Source organism: Ooceraea biroi, chromosome 12 (assembly GCF_003672135.1).
Source record: "Ooceraea biroi isolate clonal line C1 chromosome 12, Obir_v5.4, whole genome shotgun sequence".
NCBI classification, from domain to species: Eukaryota; Metazoa; Arthropoda; class Insecta; order Hymenoptera; family Formicidae; genus Ooceraea; species Ooceraea biroi.
This window is the reverse complement of record NC_039517.1, coordinates 8713531-8731068: the sequence shown is the minus strand read 5'-3', so window position 1 is coordinate 8731068 and position 17538 is coordinate 8713531. Positions and strand designations below refer to the sequence as shown.

General features: G+C 37.5%; 4 protein-coding genes across 11 annotated transcripts; all 4 read right to left on the bottom strand.

Annotated features, from left to right (window-relative positions):
- Positions 1 to 579: 579 nt before the first annotated feature.
- LOC105281883 (odorant receptor 13a-like) lies at positions 580 to 4659 on the bottom strand. Its single transcript, XM_026974339.1, has 5 exons — positions 2980 to 4659; positions 2750 to 2873; positions 1150 to 1278; positions 918 to 1070; positions 580 to 742 (listed from the first exon to the last, which is right to left on the bottom strand). The coding sequence occupies exons 1-5, from the start codon at positions 3765 to 3767 to the stop codon at positions 689 to 691; spliced, it is 1248 nt and encodes a 415-aa protein (XP_026830140.1). The 5' UTR covers positions 3768 to 4659; the 3' UTR covers positions 580 to 688.
- A 139-nt stretch (positions 4660 to 4798) lies between these two features.
- Positions 4799 to 8146, bottom strand: LOC105281881 (odorant receptor 63a). 3 transcript variants are annotated; one of them, XM_011343426.3, is made up of 5 exons: positions 6412 to 8146; positions 6193 to 6292; positions 5846 to 5956; positions 5603 to 5758; positions 4799 to 5513 (listed from the first exon to the last, which is right to left on the bottom strand). In XM_011343426.3, exons 1-5 carry the CDS (start codon positions 7200 to 7202, stop codon positions 5448 to 5450), a joined length of 1224 nt encoding a protein of 407 aa, XP_011341728.1. In that variant the 5' UTR covers positions 7203 to 8146; the 3' UTR covers positions 4799 to 5447. The 3 variants fall into 3 exon arrangements, with proteins under 3 accessions (XP_011341728.1, XP_011341729.1, XP_019888022.1); XM_011343427.3 differs by having other exon boundaries at positions 4799 to 5440; XM_020032463.2 differs by having other exon boundaries at positions 5933 to 5956.
- Positions 6480 to 14830, bottom strand: LOC105284289 (odorant receptor 30a). Of its 6 annotated transcripts, none has more exons than XM_026974176.1 (5): positions 9950 to 12463; positions 9751 to 9850; positions 9400 to 9510; positions 9165 to 9320; positions 6480 to 6565 (listed from the first exon to the last, which is right to left on the bottom strand). In XM_026974176.1, exons 1-5 carry the CDS (start codon positions 10735 to 10737, stop codon positions 6536 to 6538), a joined length of 1185 nt encoding a protein of 394 aa, XP_026829977.1. In that variant the 5' UTR covers positions 10738 to 12463; the 3' UTR covers positions 6480 to 6535. The 6 variants fall into 6 exon arrangements, with proteins under 6 accessions (XP_026829977.1, XP_026829976.1, XP_026829975.1 ...); XM_026974175.1 differs by lacking the exons at positions 6480 to 6565; positions 9165 to 9320; positions 9400 to 9510; positions 9751 to 9850; positions 9950 to 12463 and adding exons at positions 8790 to 9002; positions 12692 to 12847; positions 12925 to 13035; positions 13277 to 13376; positions 13496 to 14830; XM_026974174.1 differs by lacking the exon at positions 6480 to 6565 and adding an exon at positions 8790 to 9002.
- An 83-nt stretch (positions 14831 to 14913) lies between these two features.
- LOC105284298 lies at positions 14914 to 17299 on the bottom strand. Its single transcript, XM_020033231.2, has 3 exons — positions 16007 to 17299; positions 15805 to 15919; positions 14914 to 15415 (listed from the first exon to the last, which is right to left on the bottom strand). The coding sequence occupies exons 1-3, from the start codon at positions 16705 to 16707 to the stop codon at positions 15212 to 15214; spliced, it is 1020 nt and encodes a 339-aa protein (XP_019888790.2). The 5' UTR covers positions 16708 to 17299; the 3' UTR covers positions 14914 to 15211.
- Positions 17300 to 17538: the final 239 nt, after the last annotated feature.

Below are 17538 nucleotides of genomic sequence, written 5' to 3'. Positions count from 1 at the left end.
ATTTTATGTAATTTCGACAGTTTTACTTCTACATAACGAAATTAATATTTGTATCGCTACAAGTCTATATATATATATATATATATATATATATATAAATAATGAAATATTTAATAGTCAAAAATAAGTCAAATGTCTCAATTAGATATAGCGCGTCGTATAATTGCTTATTTCATAACCTTCCGAAGCAGATTAAAATACGTTACGGCAGTTTTAACGATCTAAAATTGCTACTCATCGTTATGGAGGGTTGAAATCCACAATTGCACGCATGCAAAACTCGCAGTGCGTGTACGTGTCTGAACGTTAATACGCCGTATCAGTGTAAGCAAGTAGAAAAATATCGAGAAGTAATTTTGAAGTCTATCACTTCAAACTTTAGTGCGAGAGTTGACTTTCTGAGAAACGAAAAGTTATAGACTAAGAGGTTGCAATGAATCTTATAGACTGAGCGTGAAACAACGTTTGGAAAATTCTATCTTTCATGTTATAAGGAGCACATGAATACTGCTCATTACCTGCTAGTAATAAAATTAGATGTAATAATGTAACGACGAGCATGTAAAGTGTCCGAATATATAGCGACAACTATCTGTATTTTAAATATTTTTGTTATGTATACAGTACAAGGTGTTACTAATATGTGTGGCGTAGATTTCATAAACTTCATTGAACAGAACAGAAAGACTTAGCCAATTACATTCCGAAGCATATTAAGATACGCCAAGGAGGCTTTTATAATCTAAAAAACATAATATTTCATATATAATTTTCCATATTATACATTAAAACGTTTTTTATTGCAACAGGGCATTATCATTGGTAAAACAATTTCCTAATGAATAATTATGATAAATGATCAGGATTCCACTTATAATACTATCTTCATTATATTTATTGCAAATTCAATATCTTACGTTACCAAATGTTTTTAATGAGAGATCCAAGACCTTTCCAGCGGTGATCTTGATCGGTTTGTTAGACATGATCATTAGCAGCACCATTTGGCGTGCCTTTAGGTCTGAAAGACGATACCACTCAAGTTCGCAAGTCATAAGCGCTGTCTTCGCCTGTTATCGCGTGGATGCAATAATGTGCTACAAACAACATGTACCAAAATTGAAGAGAGTAATATATCCAAAACTGTACCTGCAGGATAAGTTGATTGCCTGTGTAACAAACTATAAACATACTTATTATTGCAGAACTACATACAATAGTGTAAGGAATCATTACCATAGAATTACTATTATTCCATTCCTGTAAAAATGTAATACATTTTCATATAATAAATAATACATACTGTTACTCTCCTATGACAAAACTCAAATGCAAATTGCGGTTAATTAAATTTTCCAAGAAGCATGTAACTTTTTAACAATTATCGTAAATTAGAATCATAAAGATATTACTTGATCAACCTTCTTATCTCTCTATCTGTTTTCCTCATTTTTTTATTACGCATGTTACCGAAATTAAAATAAAATTGGAATTACCATTATCATAAAATAACCCTGAATACATATAGCTAATGTATTGGGTCGTCCGGAAAGTTCGTGCCGATTTTGAAGGAAAATTCAAAGGCAACATTTTTTTATGTCGATAAATATTTATTGACTTATGTATGCACCGTTTTGTTTCACAACCTTTGTCCATCTTTCACGCAACTGGAAGATTTCATTCTCCCAGAACTTCTTAGGTTTCTCGGCGAAAAACTCCTCAAGGTGGTTTTTTATGTCGATCAAAGAGTTGAAGTTCTTGCCGCTAAGAGAATTTTGCAAAGACCTAAATAAGTGAAAGTCTGAAGGTGCAATGTCTGGTGAATACGGTGGGTGAGGTAGCACATCCCAGCCAAACTCCAACAATTTTTGTCGGGTAGTCAAAGAAACATGAGGTCTGGCATTGTCCTGATGGAACACGACGCCCTTCCTATTAGCTAATTCTGGACGTTTTTCCTGAATCGCTGTCTTTAATTCGTCCAGTTGCGAGCAGTACTTATCTGCATTTATCGTTTGGTTGTGTGGTAGGAGCTCATAATATAGGATTCCTTTCCAATCCCACCAGACACAGAGCATGACTTTTTTTGGATGAAGGCCAGCTTTCGGAGTGGTTAATGCTGGTTCATTTCGCTTACCCCAGGGTCTTTTTCGTTCTACATTGTTGTAAATGATCCATTTTTCGTCACCCGTCACTAATTGCTTCAAAAATGGTACGTTTTCGTTGCGCTTGTACAGCGAGTCGCAGATGGAAATGCGATCCATTAAATTTTTTTCGGCCAAATTATGCAGAACCCATATATCATAGCGACTTACATAACCAAGCTCGTGGACAGTGGTTTTCGATATTTTCAGTATCTCTGCTAATTCACGTGTCGTGTAGCGCGGGTTATTCTCGATCAGTGTCTTAATTTGGTCATCATCAGTAGTAGAGGGTCTGCCCGAGCGTTCTTGGTCTTTAAGGTTAAAATCACCAGCTCTAAACTTAGCGAACCACTTACGTACGGTTCTTTCAGCTAAAGCGCCTTCTCCGTAAACAGATCATACCGAATTTGTTACTTGTGAGGCATTTTTGCCTTTCCGGTAATAGAAAAGCATCAAGTGTCTAAAATATTCTTTGTTTTCTTCCATCTTCAAAAGAGTACAAAACTGACACGAATCAATTTATCTGAAACAACTTTTTTCCTAAAGATGCGTTGAAATGTCACCTTTAAGCATATGTATATAAATCGTATGTTTTCAATAACATTGATATATTCAGACATGTTCCAACGCCATCTATTAAAAATCGGCACGAACTTTCCGGACGACCCAATACATGCCGATATTTCTATGAAACTTATTTGATGCATTGCATGCTCCACCAATTCCAAAAAACTGAAATGTAATTATCGATAGCGTGAAATCATCAGATCAATCATTAGAGGTCATTTAACATATTCTGCAGAACAAAATGAATAGAATGAAGCTTATGCCGACTCACCTCCGTATTTTGATCTGATGCTCCACTATATTGGCCAGCTTTTTATCCATTTCCTTCTGTCGCTGTTCTTCAATGAACTCTCTCATCAAGTTCATTAAAATCTTCAACTGACCGCAAGCGTGCATCACGAAGACGATGATAAGACCGGGTGCACTTGCGGTGATTGATACAGTAACGAGACCGTACGCTCCTTGCACCGAGTACATTATCTCATAGACGGGGGTGGCTTGCATATTCAAGGAGAACAGGTAGGCCGGATTGGGTAGCAGTTTGACCGTGACATTGTTCTGATCAACAATTTTTCCCCAGTACAACAACGGGAGCAAGCGACCGGCCAGTCCGCTGCAGAAATAGAACCATCCACAGATCGCAGCGAGACGTCTGCCGACTCCTGCGCACTCGAGGATCATGTTCCGTGCGTCCGCCTTGGCGACATTCCGCCAATCCTCCTCGATGTATTTCCAACAGCGCCTAATCCGATCCTGGCCAAGTATCAGAATGCTGTATTTGCCGATGGTTCCGATCACATACATGGTAAATGTGGACATCCGCAGACGAGTGCGCGCGTTTCCCTTGAACACCCAGAAGAGGCTACCGGGTATTAGGACGGCGAATATCAGGCCAAACGATAGGAAAATGAAGAAGAAGTCGACGAGCCTTTTACAAATGGATTTCCGTTTGCCGAGTGACAGCCAGATACCGAGCGCGTTCAAGATATTCGGAAGGAACGTACTCGCGTACTTGAGGTCCTGCAGATAGTACTCGTTAGGAGGCTGTACCTTCTGCATTTTCGAGGATCACTCGACGAGAACTTGCCCTCGAGATTGATCGCGGAGCGTTCTACTAGCGAGTAGTGGGTGAAAGCTGAACCACGACTGATCGTTGGAGAAATGGATGATGTCAGAAGTAAACTCTTGCCACGCTTGCGTGCAGCAAGGACTCAGAGTTACGGGAAGTAGAAAAATCGAATGTAATGAAATTTGCAAGCGCGACTGCGAAGTCGAGACCGATTTCCTCCAGCTTTCAGCATTGCGTTTTCCATCTGTCATAAAAGTTCATCGAGAGAAAAACTGCATTTAACTTTGTTTCTTCCTGCGTTGAAACTACGTGGGATTCATTGACTAACAGATAATAGTCCCGATTTACATTTCGCGGAATAGCTCGTCATGTTGGAATACTGCGCATTCATGTGCAAAACCATCTAAAAGTTCTCCGGAAACAAAATCTTCCAATAACTAAATGTGGAGTCGCTTATATGCACGCACTGTCCACGTAGGTAAAGATAGCACAAGGGTTGGAGATGATATTATCAGATTGTTGAGAAGCTTCGTCTTCATGTAACATCAGATTAGATTAGGAAAAATTAGCACGTTTAACACTAAAAGAGATATAAGTACTTGGATCTTAAATAATTTAGAGGTTATATATAAATTATTTTATATGTTAATTACAAAAAAAATGGTTTGTGCAAGCTTTCTCGATGACTATATCTTCAGTACCAATAATATTACGCGTTAAACCACGAGCCGGAAGCTCGATTGCTACTCATCGCCATCGAGAGTTGAAGTCGACCGTTGTACGCCTGCAATACTTGTCAAGCACGTATGCGTCTGAACGATAGCACTTCGCATCAGTAAAGTAGCAAGAGGTAACTTTGAAGTGATTGTTGCGCATTGCATGTCATTTCAAACATGTACTTTAGTTGACTCTCTGAGAGATAAAGAATTATAGACCGACAGATTGAAACAAATCTCACAGGCAGAACGTAAAACAATCTTTTGGAAAATCATATATGTGATGTTGTAAAGGCGTGTAATACTGTTGTCAGTATATTGAACTAAGATGTAACGACGAAGTACATAAATTATGTGAATAGACAGGGTGTTCGATAATAGATAATTCGGTAATGCTAAAAAAACTGTGGTCATAGAGCGAGTTGAGTTGAGTTCTCTATCGTTCTTCAAACAATCACGTGACATTTTGAGATATTAAATAAGAAAGATTCAAAACAGAGGGTATGTCTCACACGCACGAGGCGAAATACTTTGGACAGACCAATGGTACTTGTTACCTTGTAATGAGTAATTAACACCCGTAAAGGAAGACAATGCACAATTGACTTTTCTACTATTTTTTAATATATCGCTACCGTAACTAAAGTATCCCATCTCGATGCGCTCTCATTTGACAATTATTTTTACTTTATATCCTTTAATTTTCCGTCGAGTTTGTAGGACTTGTATACTTAACTCAACATGCTCTATTATTTCGACAGTCGGAATCTTCCTTACCGGACATCCTGTACATCATCAAATATTTCTATTACGCATATATATAATACAGCACATGTAATACTGATATGATATGTGGCTTAAGTCATAAGCTTCATCAATCAATGCAACAAGTCTTAGCCAATTGTATTTCGAAGCATATTAAGATAAGCGAAACTTGTTTTCATAATCTAAAAATTATATTTCAAATATATTTTTCCATATTGAAACATTTTGAATGAGGAATATCATCGTTAAAACAATCTGCCAACAATGAATAGTTATGACAAGATCAAACTTCTATTTATAATTTTATCTATCCTTTTCATATATTTTGAAATTGAGTAACTTACGTCGCAAAACGTCTTTAATGACAGATCCAAGAAATTTCCAGCGGTGATCGTCATCGGTTTGTTAGACATGATCATTACTAACAGTAATTGGCGTGCCTTCCTGTCTGGAAGCCGATACCATTCAAGTTCGTAGGACATAAGCGCTACCTTCTCCGCCTGTTATCGCATGTATACAACAATGTACTACAAGTGACATATATGAAAATTTAAAAGTCTAATAAATAAAAATGTATAAATAAAAACCTGCAGAATAAGTTGATTGCCTACGTAACAAAATATAAATACACTTATTGTTGCAGTACAATATGAAATAGTGAAAAAGATTATTACCATAGAATTACTATTTTCGAATTCCTGTAAAAATGTATTCGATTGTAATATAATAAGGCATATTGATATTTTCTCATGACACAACTTAAATGTACAATATGATTAAATACTTTCTCTACCATATAAATTGTTACTACTTATCATAAATAGAATCAGGAATAATTAGATATATAAAAAATTACTTTATCTTCTCTATTGTTATTCTTCTGTAATTTTTGTATTAGAGTTATCGAAATGAAAATAAAATTGGAATTACTAACCGTTAATATACAATAACTCTGAATGGACATGATTAATGAAGCTATCGATATTTCCAAGAAACTAATTTGACACAGTGCATGATCCACTAATTGCAAAAAACTGAAACGTAATAACGTCAATAAAACAAACGGTGATAATTTTCGGTAACTTGAAATCATCAAGCAGATCAATCACTGGAGATTGACAAACTGAATAGAGTGAGGCTTATGCCGACTCACTTGCGTATTCTGATCTGATGCTCCACTATATTGGCTAGTTTCTTATCCACTTCCTTCTGCTGCAGATCTTCACTGAACTCACTCATCAAGTTCATTAAGATCTTTAGCTGACCGCAAGCGTGCATCACGAAGATGGTGATAAGTCCGATTCCACCTGTGGAGATTGATGCGGTGACGATACCGTACGCTCCTTGCAACGAGTACATTATCTCATAAACGGGGGTGGCTTGTACGTCCAGCGAGAACAAGTAAGCCGGAGTGGGCAGCAATCTGATGGTAACGTTGTACTGATCGACAATCTTTCCCAAGTAAAGCAACGGGATCAAACGAACCGACATTATGCTGCTGCAGTAGAACGATATGGAAATCGCAACGAGACGTCTACCGACTCTCGCGGACTCACGCATCATGTTCCGCGCGTCAACGTTGGCGACGTTCTTCCAATCTTCTTCGATGTATTTCACACAGTGTCTAATCCGATCCTGACCGAGTATCAGAATGCCGTATTTGCTGACGGCCGCGATCGTGTATGCGAGAGGCAGAAACATTCGCACGCGAGTGCGAATAGTCCCCTTGAACACCCAGAAGAGACTACTGGGTATTAGTGAGGCGAATATCAGACTGTACGATAAGAAAATGAGCAAGTAGTCGACGAGCCTCTTACAAATGGATTTTCGTTTGCCGAGTGACGGCCAGATACCGAGCGCGTTCAGGATATTCGGGACGAACATTCTAGCGTACTTCAGATCCTGTACATAATACACGTTGAGAGACGGTATTATGTCTTGCATTTTGAAGGATCACTTTCTTGGTGGCGAGAGCTACCTTTCCAGAGTGATCGCGGAGCGACTTCTAACAAGTAATAAATGGGAGCTGAAATACAACTGATCGTTAGAGAAACAGATAATGTCAGAAAGAAACTCTTACCACGCTTGCGCGTGGATTCAGACTTTACGTGAAGTCGGAAAATCGAAAGTAATGAAATTTGCAAGGTAGACTGCAAAGTCGAGACCAATTTGCCTTCAGCCTTCAGCATTGCGTTTTCCATCTGTCATAAAAGTTCATCGAGAGAAAAACTGCGTTTAACTTTGTTTCTTCCTGCGTTGAAACTACGTGGGATTCATTGACTGACAGATAATAGTTTCGATTTACATTTCGCGGAATAGCTCGTCATGTTGGAATACTGCGAATACTGCGCATTCATGTGCAAAACCATCGGAAACTTCTCCGGAAACAGAATCTTCCAATAACTAAATGTGGAGTCGCTTATATGCACGCACTGTCCACGTAGGTAAAGATAGCACAAGGGTTGGAGATGATATTATCAGATTGTTGAGAAGCTTCGTCTTCATGTAACATCAGATTAGATTAGGAAAAATCAGCACGTTTAACACTAAAAGAGATTTAAGTACTTGGATCTTAAATAATTTAGAGGTTATATATAAATTATTTTATATGTTAATTACAAAAAAAATGGTTTGTGCAAGCTTTCTCGATGACTATATCTTCAGTACCAATAATATTACGCGTTAAACCACGAGCCGGAAGCTCGATTGCTACTCATCGCCATCGAGAGTTGAAGTCGACCGTTGTACGCCTGCAATACTTGCCAAGCACGTATGCGTCTGAACGATAGCACTTCGCATCAGTAAAGTAGCAAGAGGTAACTTTGAAGTGATTGTTGCGCATTGCATGTCATTTCAAACATGTACTTTAGTTGACTCTCTGAGAGATAAAGAATTATAGACCGACAGAGTGAAACAAATCTCACAGGCAGAACGTAAAACAATCTTTTGGAAAATCATATATGTGATGTTGTAAAGGCGTGTAATACTGTTGTCAGTATATTGAACTAAGATGTAACGACGAAGTACATAAATTATGTGAATAGACAGGGTGTTCGATAATAGATAATTCGGTAATGCTAAAAAAACTGTGGTCATAGAGCGAGTTGAGTTGAGTTCTCTACCGTTCTTCAAACAATCACGTGACATTTTGAGATATTAAATAAGAAAGATTCAAAACAGAGGGTATGTCTCACACGCACGAGGCGAAATACTTTGGACAGACCAATGGTACTTGTTACCTTGTAATAAGCATAAACACCCGCAAATGAAGACAATGCACAATTGACTTTTCTAATATTTTTTTAATAGATCGCTACTAAAGTAGCTTACCTTTTGCTTATTGAGGACGGCTGAAAATTCGTGCAAAATCATTAAACTTCTTTTGTTAATAACTTTTTAGTAAACAACGACCGACGGCTAAAACCTTTTGAAGGTCACTCAGGAGGGTGACCTCTATAATATATGTCAAGGACAAGGTGATAAGAGTTGGGTTCGCTAATCGGTAGATTCACCCCTCAATCTGCTCTATTATTTCGACAGTTGGTATCTTCATTACCGGATATCTTATACATCATCAAATATTTCTATTTCAATATTTCTATTACGCATATATATAATACAGCACATGTAATACTGATATGATATGTGGCTTAAGTCATAAGCTTCATCAATCAATGCAACAAGTCTTAGTTAGCCAATTGTATTTCGGAGCATATTAAGATAAGCGAAACTCGTTTTCATGATCTAAAAATTATATTTCAAATATATTTTTTCATATTGAAACATTTTGAATGAGGAATATCATCGTTAAAACAATCTGCCAACAATGAATAGTTATGACAAGATCAAACTTCTATTTATAATTTTATCTATCCTTTTCATATATTTTGAAATTGAGTAACTTACGTCGCCAAACGTCTTTAATGACAGATCCAAGAAATTTCCAGCGGTGATCGTCATCGGTTTGTTAGACATGATCATTACTAACAGTAATTGGCGTGCCTTCCTGTCTGGAAGCCGATACCACTCAAGCCCGTAGGCCATAAGCGCTACCTCCTCCGCCTGTTATCGCATGTATGTAATAATGTGCTACAAGTGACATGTACGGAAACTTAAGAGACTAATATATATAAATATATACCTGCAGAATAAGTTGATTGCCTATGTAACAAAATATAAACACAGTTATCAGTCCAGAACTATATGAAATAGTGTAAACGATTATTACCATAGAATTACTATTTTCGAATTCCTGTAAAAATGTATTCGATTGTAATATAATAAGGCATATTGATATTTTCTCATGACACAACTTAAATGTAAAATATGATTAAATACTTTCTCTACCATATAAATTTTTACTACTTATCATAAATAGAATCATGAATAATTAGAATTATGAAAAAATCACTTGATTTATCTTCTTTATCGCTATTTTTCCGTCCTTTTGTATTAGAGTTATCAAAATTACAATAAAAGCAGAATTACTAACCATTAATATGCAATAACTCTGAATGGATATGACTAATAAAGCTATCGATATGTCCAAGAAACTAATTTGACGCAGTGCATGCTCCACTAATTGCAAAAAACTGAAACGTAATAACGTCAATAAAACACGGCGATAATTATCGATAAATCATTAGAGGTCATTTAACAAAATGAATAGAATGAGGCTTATGCCGACTCACTTGCGTATTCTGATCTGATGCTCCCCTATATTGGTTAACTTCTTATCCACCTTCTTCTGCTGCTGCTCTTCAGTGAACTCTCTCATCAAGTTCATTAAGATCTTCAGCTGACCGCAAGCGTGCATCACGAAGATGATCATAAGACCGATTCCACCTGAGCCGATTGATGCGATGACGATACCGTACGCTCCTTGCAACAAGTACATTATCTCATAGATGGGGGTGGCTTGTATGTCTAGCGAGAACAAGTAAGCCGGAGTGGGCAGCAGTCTGATCGTGACGTTGTACTGATCGACAATCTTTCCCAAGTAAAGCAATGGGACCAATCGAATCGCCATTGGGCTGCTGCACAAAACCGATATGCAGATCGCAACGAGACGTCTACTGACTCTCGCGGACTCAAGCATTATGTTCCGCGCGTCAACGTTGGCGACGTTCTTCCAATCTTCTTCGACGTATTTCAAACAGCGCCTAATCTGATCCTGACTGAGTATCAGAATGCTGTATTTGCTGATGATCACGATCGAGTATGCGAGAGGCATAAACATTCGAACGCGGGTGTGAGTAGTCCCCTTGAACACCCAGAAGAGACTACTGGGTATTATTGAGGCGAATATCAGACTGTACGATAAGAAAATGAACAAGTAGTCGACGAGCCTTTTACAAATGGATTTTCGTTTGCCGAGTGACGGCCAGATACCGAGCGCGTTCAGGATAGTCGGGACGAACATTTTAACGTACTTCAGGTCCTGTACATAATACACGTTGAGATATTGTTTGTCTTGCATTTTGAAGGATCACTTTCTTGGTAATGAGAGCTTCCTCTCGAGATTGATCGCAGAGCGTTCTACTAATAAGTAGTAGATGGCAGCTGAACTACACTGATCGTTAGAGAAACAGATAATGTCAGAACGAAACTCTTACCACGCTTGCGCGTGGATTCAGACTTTACGTGAAGTCGGAAAATCGAAAGTAATGAAATTTGCAAGGTGGACTGCGAAGTCGAGACCGATTTGCCTTCAGCCTTCAGCATTGCGTTTTCCATCTGTCATAAAAGTTCATCAAGAGAAAAACTGCGTTTAACTTTGTTTCTTCCTGCGTTGAAACTACGTGGGATTCATTGACTGACAGATAATAGTCTCTATTTACATTTCGCGGAATAGCTCGTCATGTTGGAATACTGCGAATACTGCGCATTCATGTGCAAAACCATCGGAAACTTCTCCGGAAACAGAATCTTCCAATAACTAAATGTGGAGTCGCTTATATGCACGCACTGTCCACGTAGGTAAAGATAGCACAAGGGTTGGAGATGATATTATCAGATTGTTGAGAAGCTTCGTCTTCATGTAACATCAGATTAGATTAGGAAAAATCAGCACGTTTAACACTAAAAGAGATTTAAGTACGTGGATCTTAAATAATTTAGAGGTTATATATAAATTATTTTATATGTTAATTACAAAAAAAATGGTTTGTGCAAGCTTTCTCGATGACTATATCTTCAGTACCAATAATATTACGCGTTAAACCACGAGCCGGAAGCTCGATTGCTACTCATCGCCATCGAGAGTTGAAGTCGACCGTTGTACGCCTGCAATACTTGCCAAGCACGTATGCGTCTGAACGATAGCACTTCGCATCAGTAAAGTAGCAAGAAGTAACTTTGAAGTGACTGTTGCGCATTGCATGTCGTTTCACACTTGAACTTTAGTTGATTCTCTGAGAGATAAAAAATCATATATCGAGAGATTAAAGCAAATTGTCTAGGCAGAATGTGAAAAGTCTTTTGGAAAATCCTATCTCTCATGTTGTAAAAGGTGTGAAATATTGTTCATCAGGTCTTGAAATAAGATGTAACGACGAAGTATGTAAATTATGTGAATAAGCAGGGTGTTCGGTAATGGATAATTTGGTAACCAATGCTCAAAAAACTGAGGTCTGAGATCGAGTTGAGTTGAGTAAAAAAGATCTTTACCATTTTTTAAACAATCACGTGAAATTTTGTGATATTAAATAAAAAAGAATACAAAAAAGCGAGAGTACATCCCGCAAGAGGCATTACGCGAAATGCTTTGAGCGGACTACTGGCGATATTCCCTTGTAATGAGCATAAACGCTCGCAAAGATAGACAATATACAATTGATTTTTCTGATATTTTTTAATGGATCGCTATCGTAACTAAAGTACCACATTTCGATGCACTGTCATTTCACAATTCCTTTTATTTAATATCCTTTCATCTTACGTAGGGTTTGTAAGACTTTTTTATTTACCTTCAACCTGTTCTGTATTTCACTCTATTATCTATTATTTATTCTATTATCTGTTCTATTATCTATTCTATTATTTCACTCGAGAGTTGGTATCTCCATTAACAACCATCCTGTACAACACCTGTACATCAAATATTTCTATTTCAATGTTTCTTTTACGCATATATATAATACAGCACATGTAATATTTATATGATATGTGGCTTAAGTCATAAGCTTCATCAATCAATGCAACAAGTCTTAGTTAGCCAATTGCATTTCGAAGCATATTAAGATAAGCGAAACTTGTTTTCATGATCTAAAAATTATAATATTTCAAATATATTTTTCCATATTGAAACATTTTGAATGAGGAATATCATCGTTAAAACAATCTGCCAACAATGAATAGTTATGACAAGTGATCAAACTTCTATTTATAATTTTATCTATCCTTTTCATATATTTTGAAATTGAGTAACTTACGTCGCCAAACGTCTTTAATGACAGATCCAAGAAATTTCCAGCGGTGATCTTCATCGGTTTGTTAGACATTATTATTACTAACAGTAATTGGCGTGCCTTCCTGTCTGGAAGCCGACACCATTCAAGCTCGTAGGACATAAGCGCTACCTTCTCCGCCTGTTATCGCATGTATGTAATAATGTGCTACAAGTGACATATACGAAAATTCAAAAGTCTAATAAATAAAAATGTACCTGCAGAATAAGTTGATTGCCTACGTAACAAAATATAAATACACTTATTGTTGCAGTACAATATGAAATAGTGAAAAAAATTATTACCATAGAATTACTATTTTCGAATTCCTGTAAAAATGTATTCGATTTTAATATAAGAATGCATATTGCTATTCTCTCATGACACAATTTAAAAATAAATTATAATTAATTAATTTCTCTAACAAGCATGTAAAGTTTTATTACTTAGAATAAATAGTATCATGAATAATTAGATATATAAAAAAATTACTTTATCTTCTCTATCGTTATTCTTCCGTAATTTTTATATTAGAGTTATCGAAATGAAAATAAAATTGGTATTACTAACCGTTAATATACAATAACTCTGAATGGACATGATTAATGAACCTATCGATATTTCCAAGAAACTAATTTGACGCAGTGCATGATCCACTACTTGCAAAAAACTGAAACGTAATAACGTCAATAAAACAAACGGTGATAATTTTCGGTAACTTGAAATCATCAAGCAGATCAATCACTGGAGATTGACAAACTGAATAGAGTGAGGCTTATGCCGACTCACTTGCGTATTCTGATCTGATGCTCCACTATATTGGCTAGTTTCTTATCCACTTCCTTCTGCTGCAGATCTTCACTGAACTCACTCATCAAGTTCATTAAGATCTTTAGCTGACCGCAAGCGTGCATCACGAAGATGATGATAAGTCCGATCCCACCTGTGGCGATTGATGCGCTGACGATACCGTACGCTCCTTGCAACGAGTACATTATCTCATAGACGGGGGTGGCTTGTATGTCCAGCGAGAACAAGTAAGCCGGACTGGGCAGCAGTCTGATCGTGACGTTGTACTGATCGACAATCTTTCCCAAGTAAAGCAACGGGATCAAACGAACCGACATTATGCTGCTGCAGTAGAATGACATGGAGATCGCAACGAGACGTCTACCGACTCTCGCGGCCTCAAGCATCATGTTCCGTTCGTCGTTGTTGACGACGTTCTTCCAATCTTCCTCGACGTATTTCAAACAGCGCCTAATCTGATCCTGACTGAGTATCAAAATGCTGTATTTGCTGACGATCACGATCGAGTATGCGAAAGGCGTAAACATTCGAACGCGGGTGTGAGTAGTCCCCTTGAACACCCAGAAGAGACTACTGGGTATTATTGAGGCGAATATTAGACTGTACGATAAGAAACTGAACAAGTAGTCGACGAGCCTTTTACAAATGGATTTTCGTTTGCCAAGTGACGGCCAGATACCGAGCGCGTTCAGGATAGTCGGGACGAACATTTTAACGTACTTCAGGTCCTGTATATAATACACGTTGGGATATTGTTTGTCTTGCATTTCTAAGGATCACTTTCTTGGTGGCGAGATCTACCTTTCCAGAGTGATCGCGAAGCGACTTCTAACAAGTAATAGATGGGAGCTGAACTACACTGATCGTTGGAGAAACGGATAATGTCAGAAATAAACTCTTGCCGCGCTTGCGCGTGGAGTCAGACTTCACGTGAAGTTGGACAATCGAAAGTAATGAAATTTGCAAGCGAGACTGAGCGAAGTTCGTCGAGGCCGATTTGCCTTCAGTCTTTGTTGCGTTTCTATCTGTTTATCAAGAGAACAATTGCGTTTATCTTTGTTTCTTCCTGCTAGATTGAAACTACGTGGGAGTCATTGACTGGCAGATAATCGCCTCGATTTTTATCCTACAGAATAGTTTGTCATGCTGGAATACGGTGCGTTCATGTACGTAATTCTCCATCATTATCTTCTAACTTTCAATTGTGAAATAAATGAAATTGCTTATGTGAACACGATGTCCACGTGGGTAAAGATAGCACAACAGTCAAAGATGATATGATCAGATGATGAGAAATAACCTTGGCTTTGTGTAGAATAAAATTGGGTTCCTAAAATTTGTATATCTTTAAAAATATTTTGTCTTATTTTAGGATAAAATCACACGTGTACCGACTATAAGTACAGGTACTATTTATGATTAATCATTTTACACAGAACACTTTTTGTATAATTCATTCGGCACTATATATGTATAATACATTATGTATTCAGTTATATTTATTTTAATCTATAGAAATATAATACCTGAATAATTAATAACTGTGTTCCTGTCTTAATAATGTCACTCGACGACGGTGCGAAGTATGTTGAGATATGCAACGGCTGATTTGACCACCTATAATTTCAGTTAGGTATTATTACATCTGGTTTCTCTAATAGAAACAATATTATAAAGCTTGAAATCAGTTGTGTTTCACTTCATGTATCTTACATTGCCAAACGTTCTGAAAGATAAAACAACAAGTTTTCCCGCTGTAATCTTTAATGGAATATGCGATGTAATTATTATTAACACGATGTTACGTGTTTTATTCGTTGGAAGACGATACCATTCCAACATATTTGTTGTCCAAGCCACTTGGTCTGCCTGTGGCAATAAAATTTTATAACATCGTTTTCATTTACTCAAGATTTGATCTCTATATCGCGTATTAATAAGATTGATATACCAGATTATTATCTAAACGGAAGCTAAAAAATATTATATAAACAGAAGCTAAAAGATATTAATCGTAATAGCATCAGATAATTATAATAATACGTTAATACACGTATAACTTACTACAGCTGTGATATGCTCGCCAATATAGCATAGAACGAAAATGTTAACCAGATTAGAAATTAGGGCAAAGAGAAAAGTGCACGTATTCGCGATATTTCCGTCTTGCCACTCCTGCGATTTGGCATTTACTCAGCGATCATTTTCTCGCAACGTATTCTCTCTCTCTCTTTCTCTCTTATTATCATAAATTTTATCATTCGTATAACAATAAAAAAAACTTATATAATGAAACTGCTTACAATCAGAATACAATATCCAACTAAACATATCAGCATCGTGCAACCAAGGACATCAAATAAGCTGCCATGCTGCAACGTTTTTTCTACCAGAGATAGAAAACTGAAAGTAACATCGTTGTTAATCCGAAAGCCGGCAGAAGAGCCGAGATTACTACTAAACGAAGCATCCAGTAGTTTAGTGTCTCACCTGCGCGTCCGCGTCTGATGTTCCACCACGATCGCCAGTCGCTCGTCCACGTTTCTTCCTTTACACGCCTCCTCGCCACTAAGCATTTTTATCAGTGTCATCAGAATCGTCATCTGCGCACACGTATGCATCACGAGCAACGCATTGAGTCCGTATAACGCGATTGTTAAGGTACATATGATGAAACCGCCGAAGAACTGCAGCAAAAACACAATTTCGAAAGCGTGATTGCGTCGCTGGTCCAAAATGCTGAGCTGACTCGAATTGATTAGCAGCTTGATCGTAGCATTCTCGTCAATGTCGATGTTCCCTTCGATCAATGGCGTCAGATGATAAAGGAGACTGGTGAAGTACAGAATGGTGCAGCATACGGTGAACAGTTTCCTCGCTGTCTTTGCGTTGACTATCATGGCGTCCCTCGCGTTCGGCACATTCGCCAGAAATTTCCAATCGTTCGTCACATGTTTCAGACAAGTCTTGATATCGCCCTCATGTATAATGAAGGTCACGTATTTGGCGAATGCGGTCATGCAGTAGATTATGGGTGCGGTTAATTTCAGTTTTGCGCGCGGATCGTTCTCTGTGTTGAAGATGCAGTAGAATGTATAGAGTACTATGTTGAAACAGATCATGATGCAGCAGATGACAATCAGAAGAGTCTTACAGATCATTTCAGGAGTGGTCAGATGGCCCTCGTGCATAGATCAAATGCCGATTATTCGCAGTAGAACGCTAGTTTGCTTGGTAGCGTACTGCACATCCTGTTCGTACTTTTCGTTCGGGTTATTGGCTGCCAAAATGCGCTTCTCGATCATGAGTGAAGGGTAATTTTGCAAGAAAAGGGATTTAAGCATATGGATATTAAATACTTTGATGTTATGATGACGTTAAAAAAATAAATATTAATTATAATTATTATATTATTATATAAAAGAATGCTTTGTTGCAAGCTTTGTCGACAAAGGTATTTTCCGTACCGATAATGTTTCGCGTGCTTACACGTTGCAAGCTCGATCGCTACTGTTTGTGACAGACGGAGGGTTGAAGTCGACCGTTAGACGCATGCAAAAATCGCGGTGCGTGTACGTGTCTGAACGTTGACATCCCACATCAAGGTAGGGATAAAATAGGAAGAAGTAACTTTGAGATGATTGCCGTGCATATTACATATCGTTTCAAACTTGGACTTTAGTGCGAGAGTTCATTTCTGAGAAATGGAAAAATATACATGAATACTGAGAAGTCGAAGCAACTCTCAGCAAGGTTGAACGTGAACAATCTTTCAGAAAATTCTATCTCTCATGTTGTAAGAGACATAAATACTGTTCGTCAGCTAGTGAGATTAAATGTAACGATATAACGAGGACATAAGTCACATGCGAATATATATCGATAAGTATTTGTATTTTAAATATTATGAATACAATAAAAGACGATGTTATTGATGCGATGTGTGACTTAGATTATAAGCTTCATCGATCAGAACAAAAAAGATTTCAGATTTTTGTTCTGAATGTGTAATTTTCGTATTT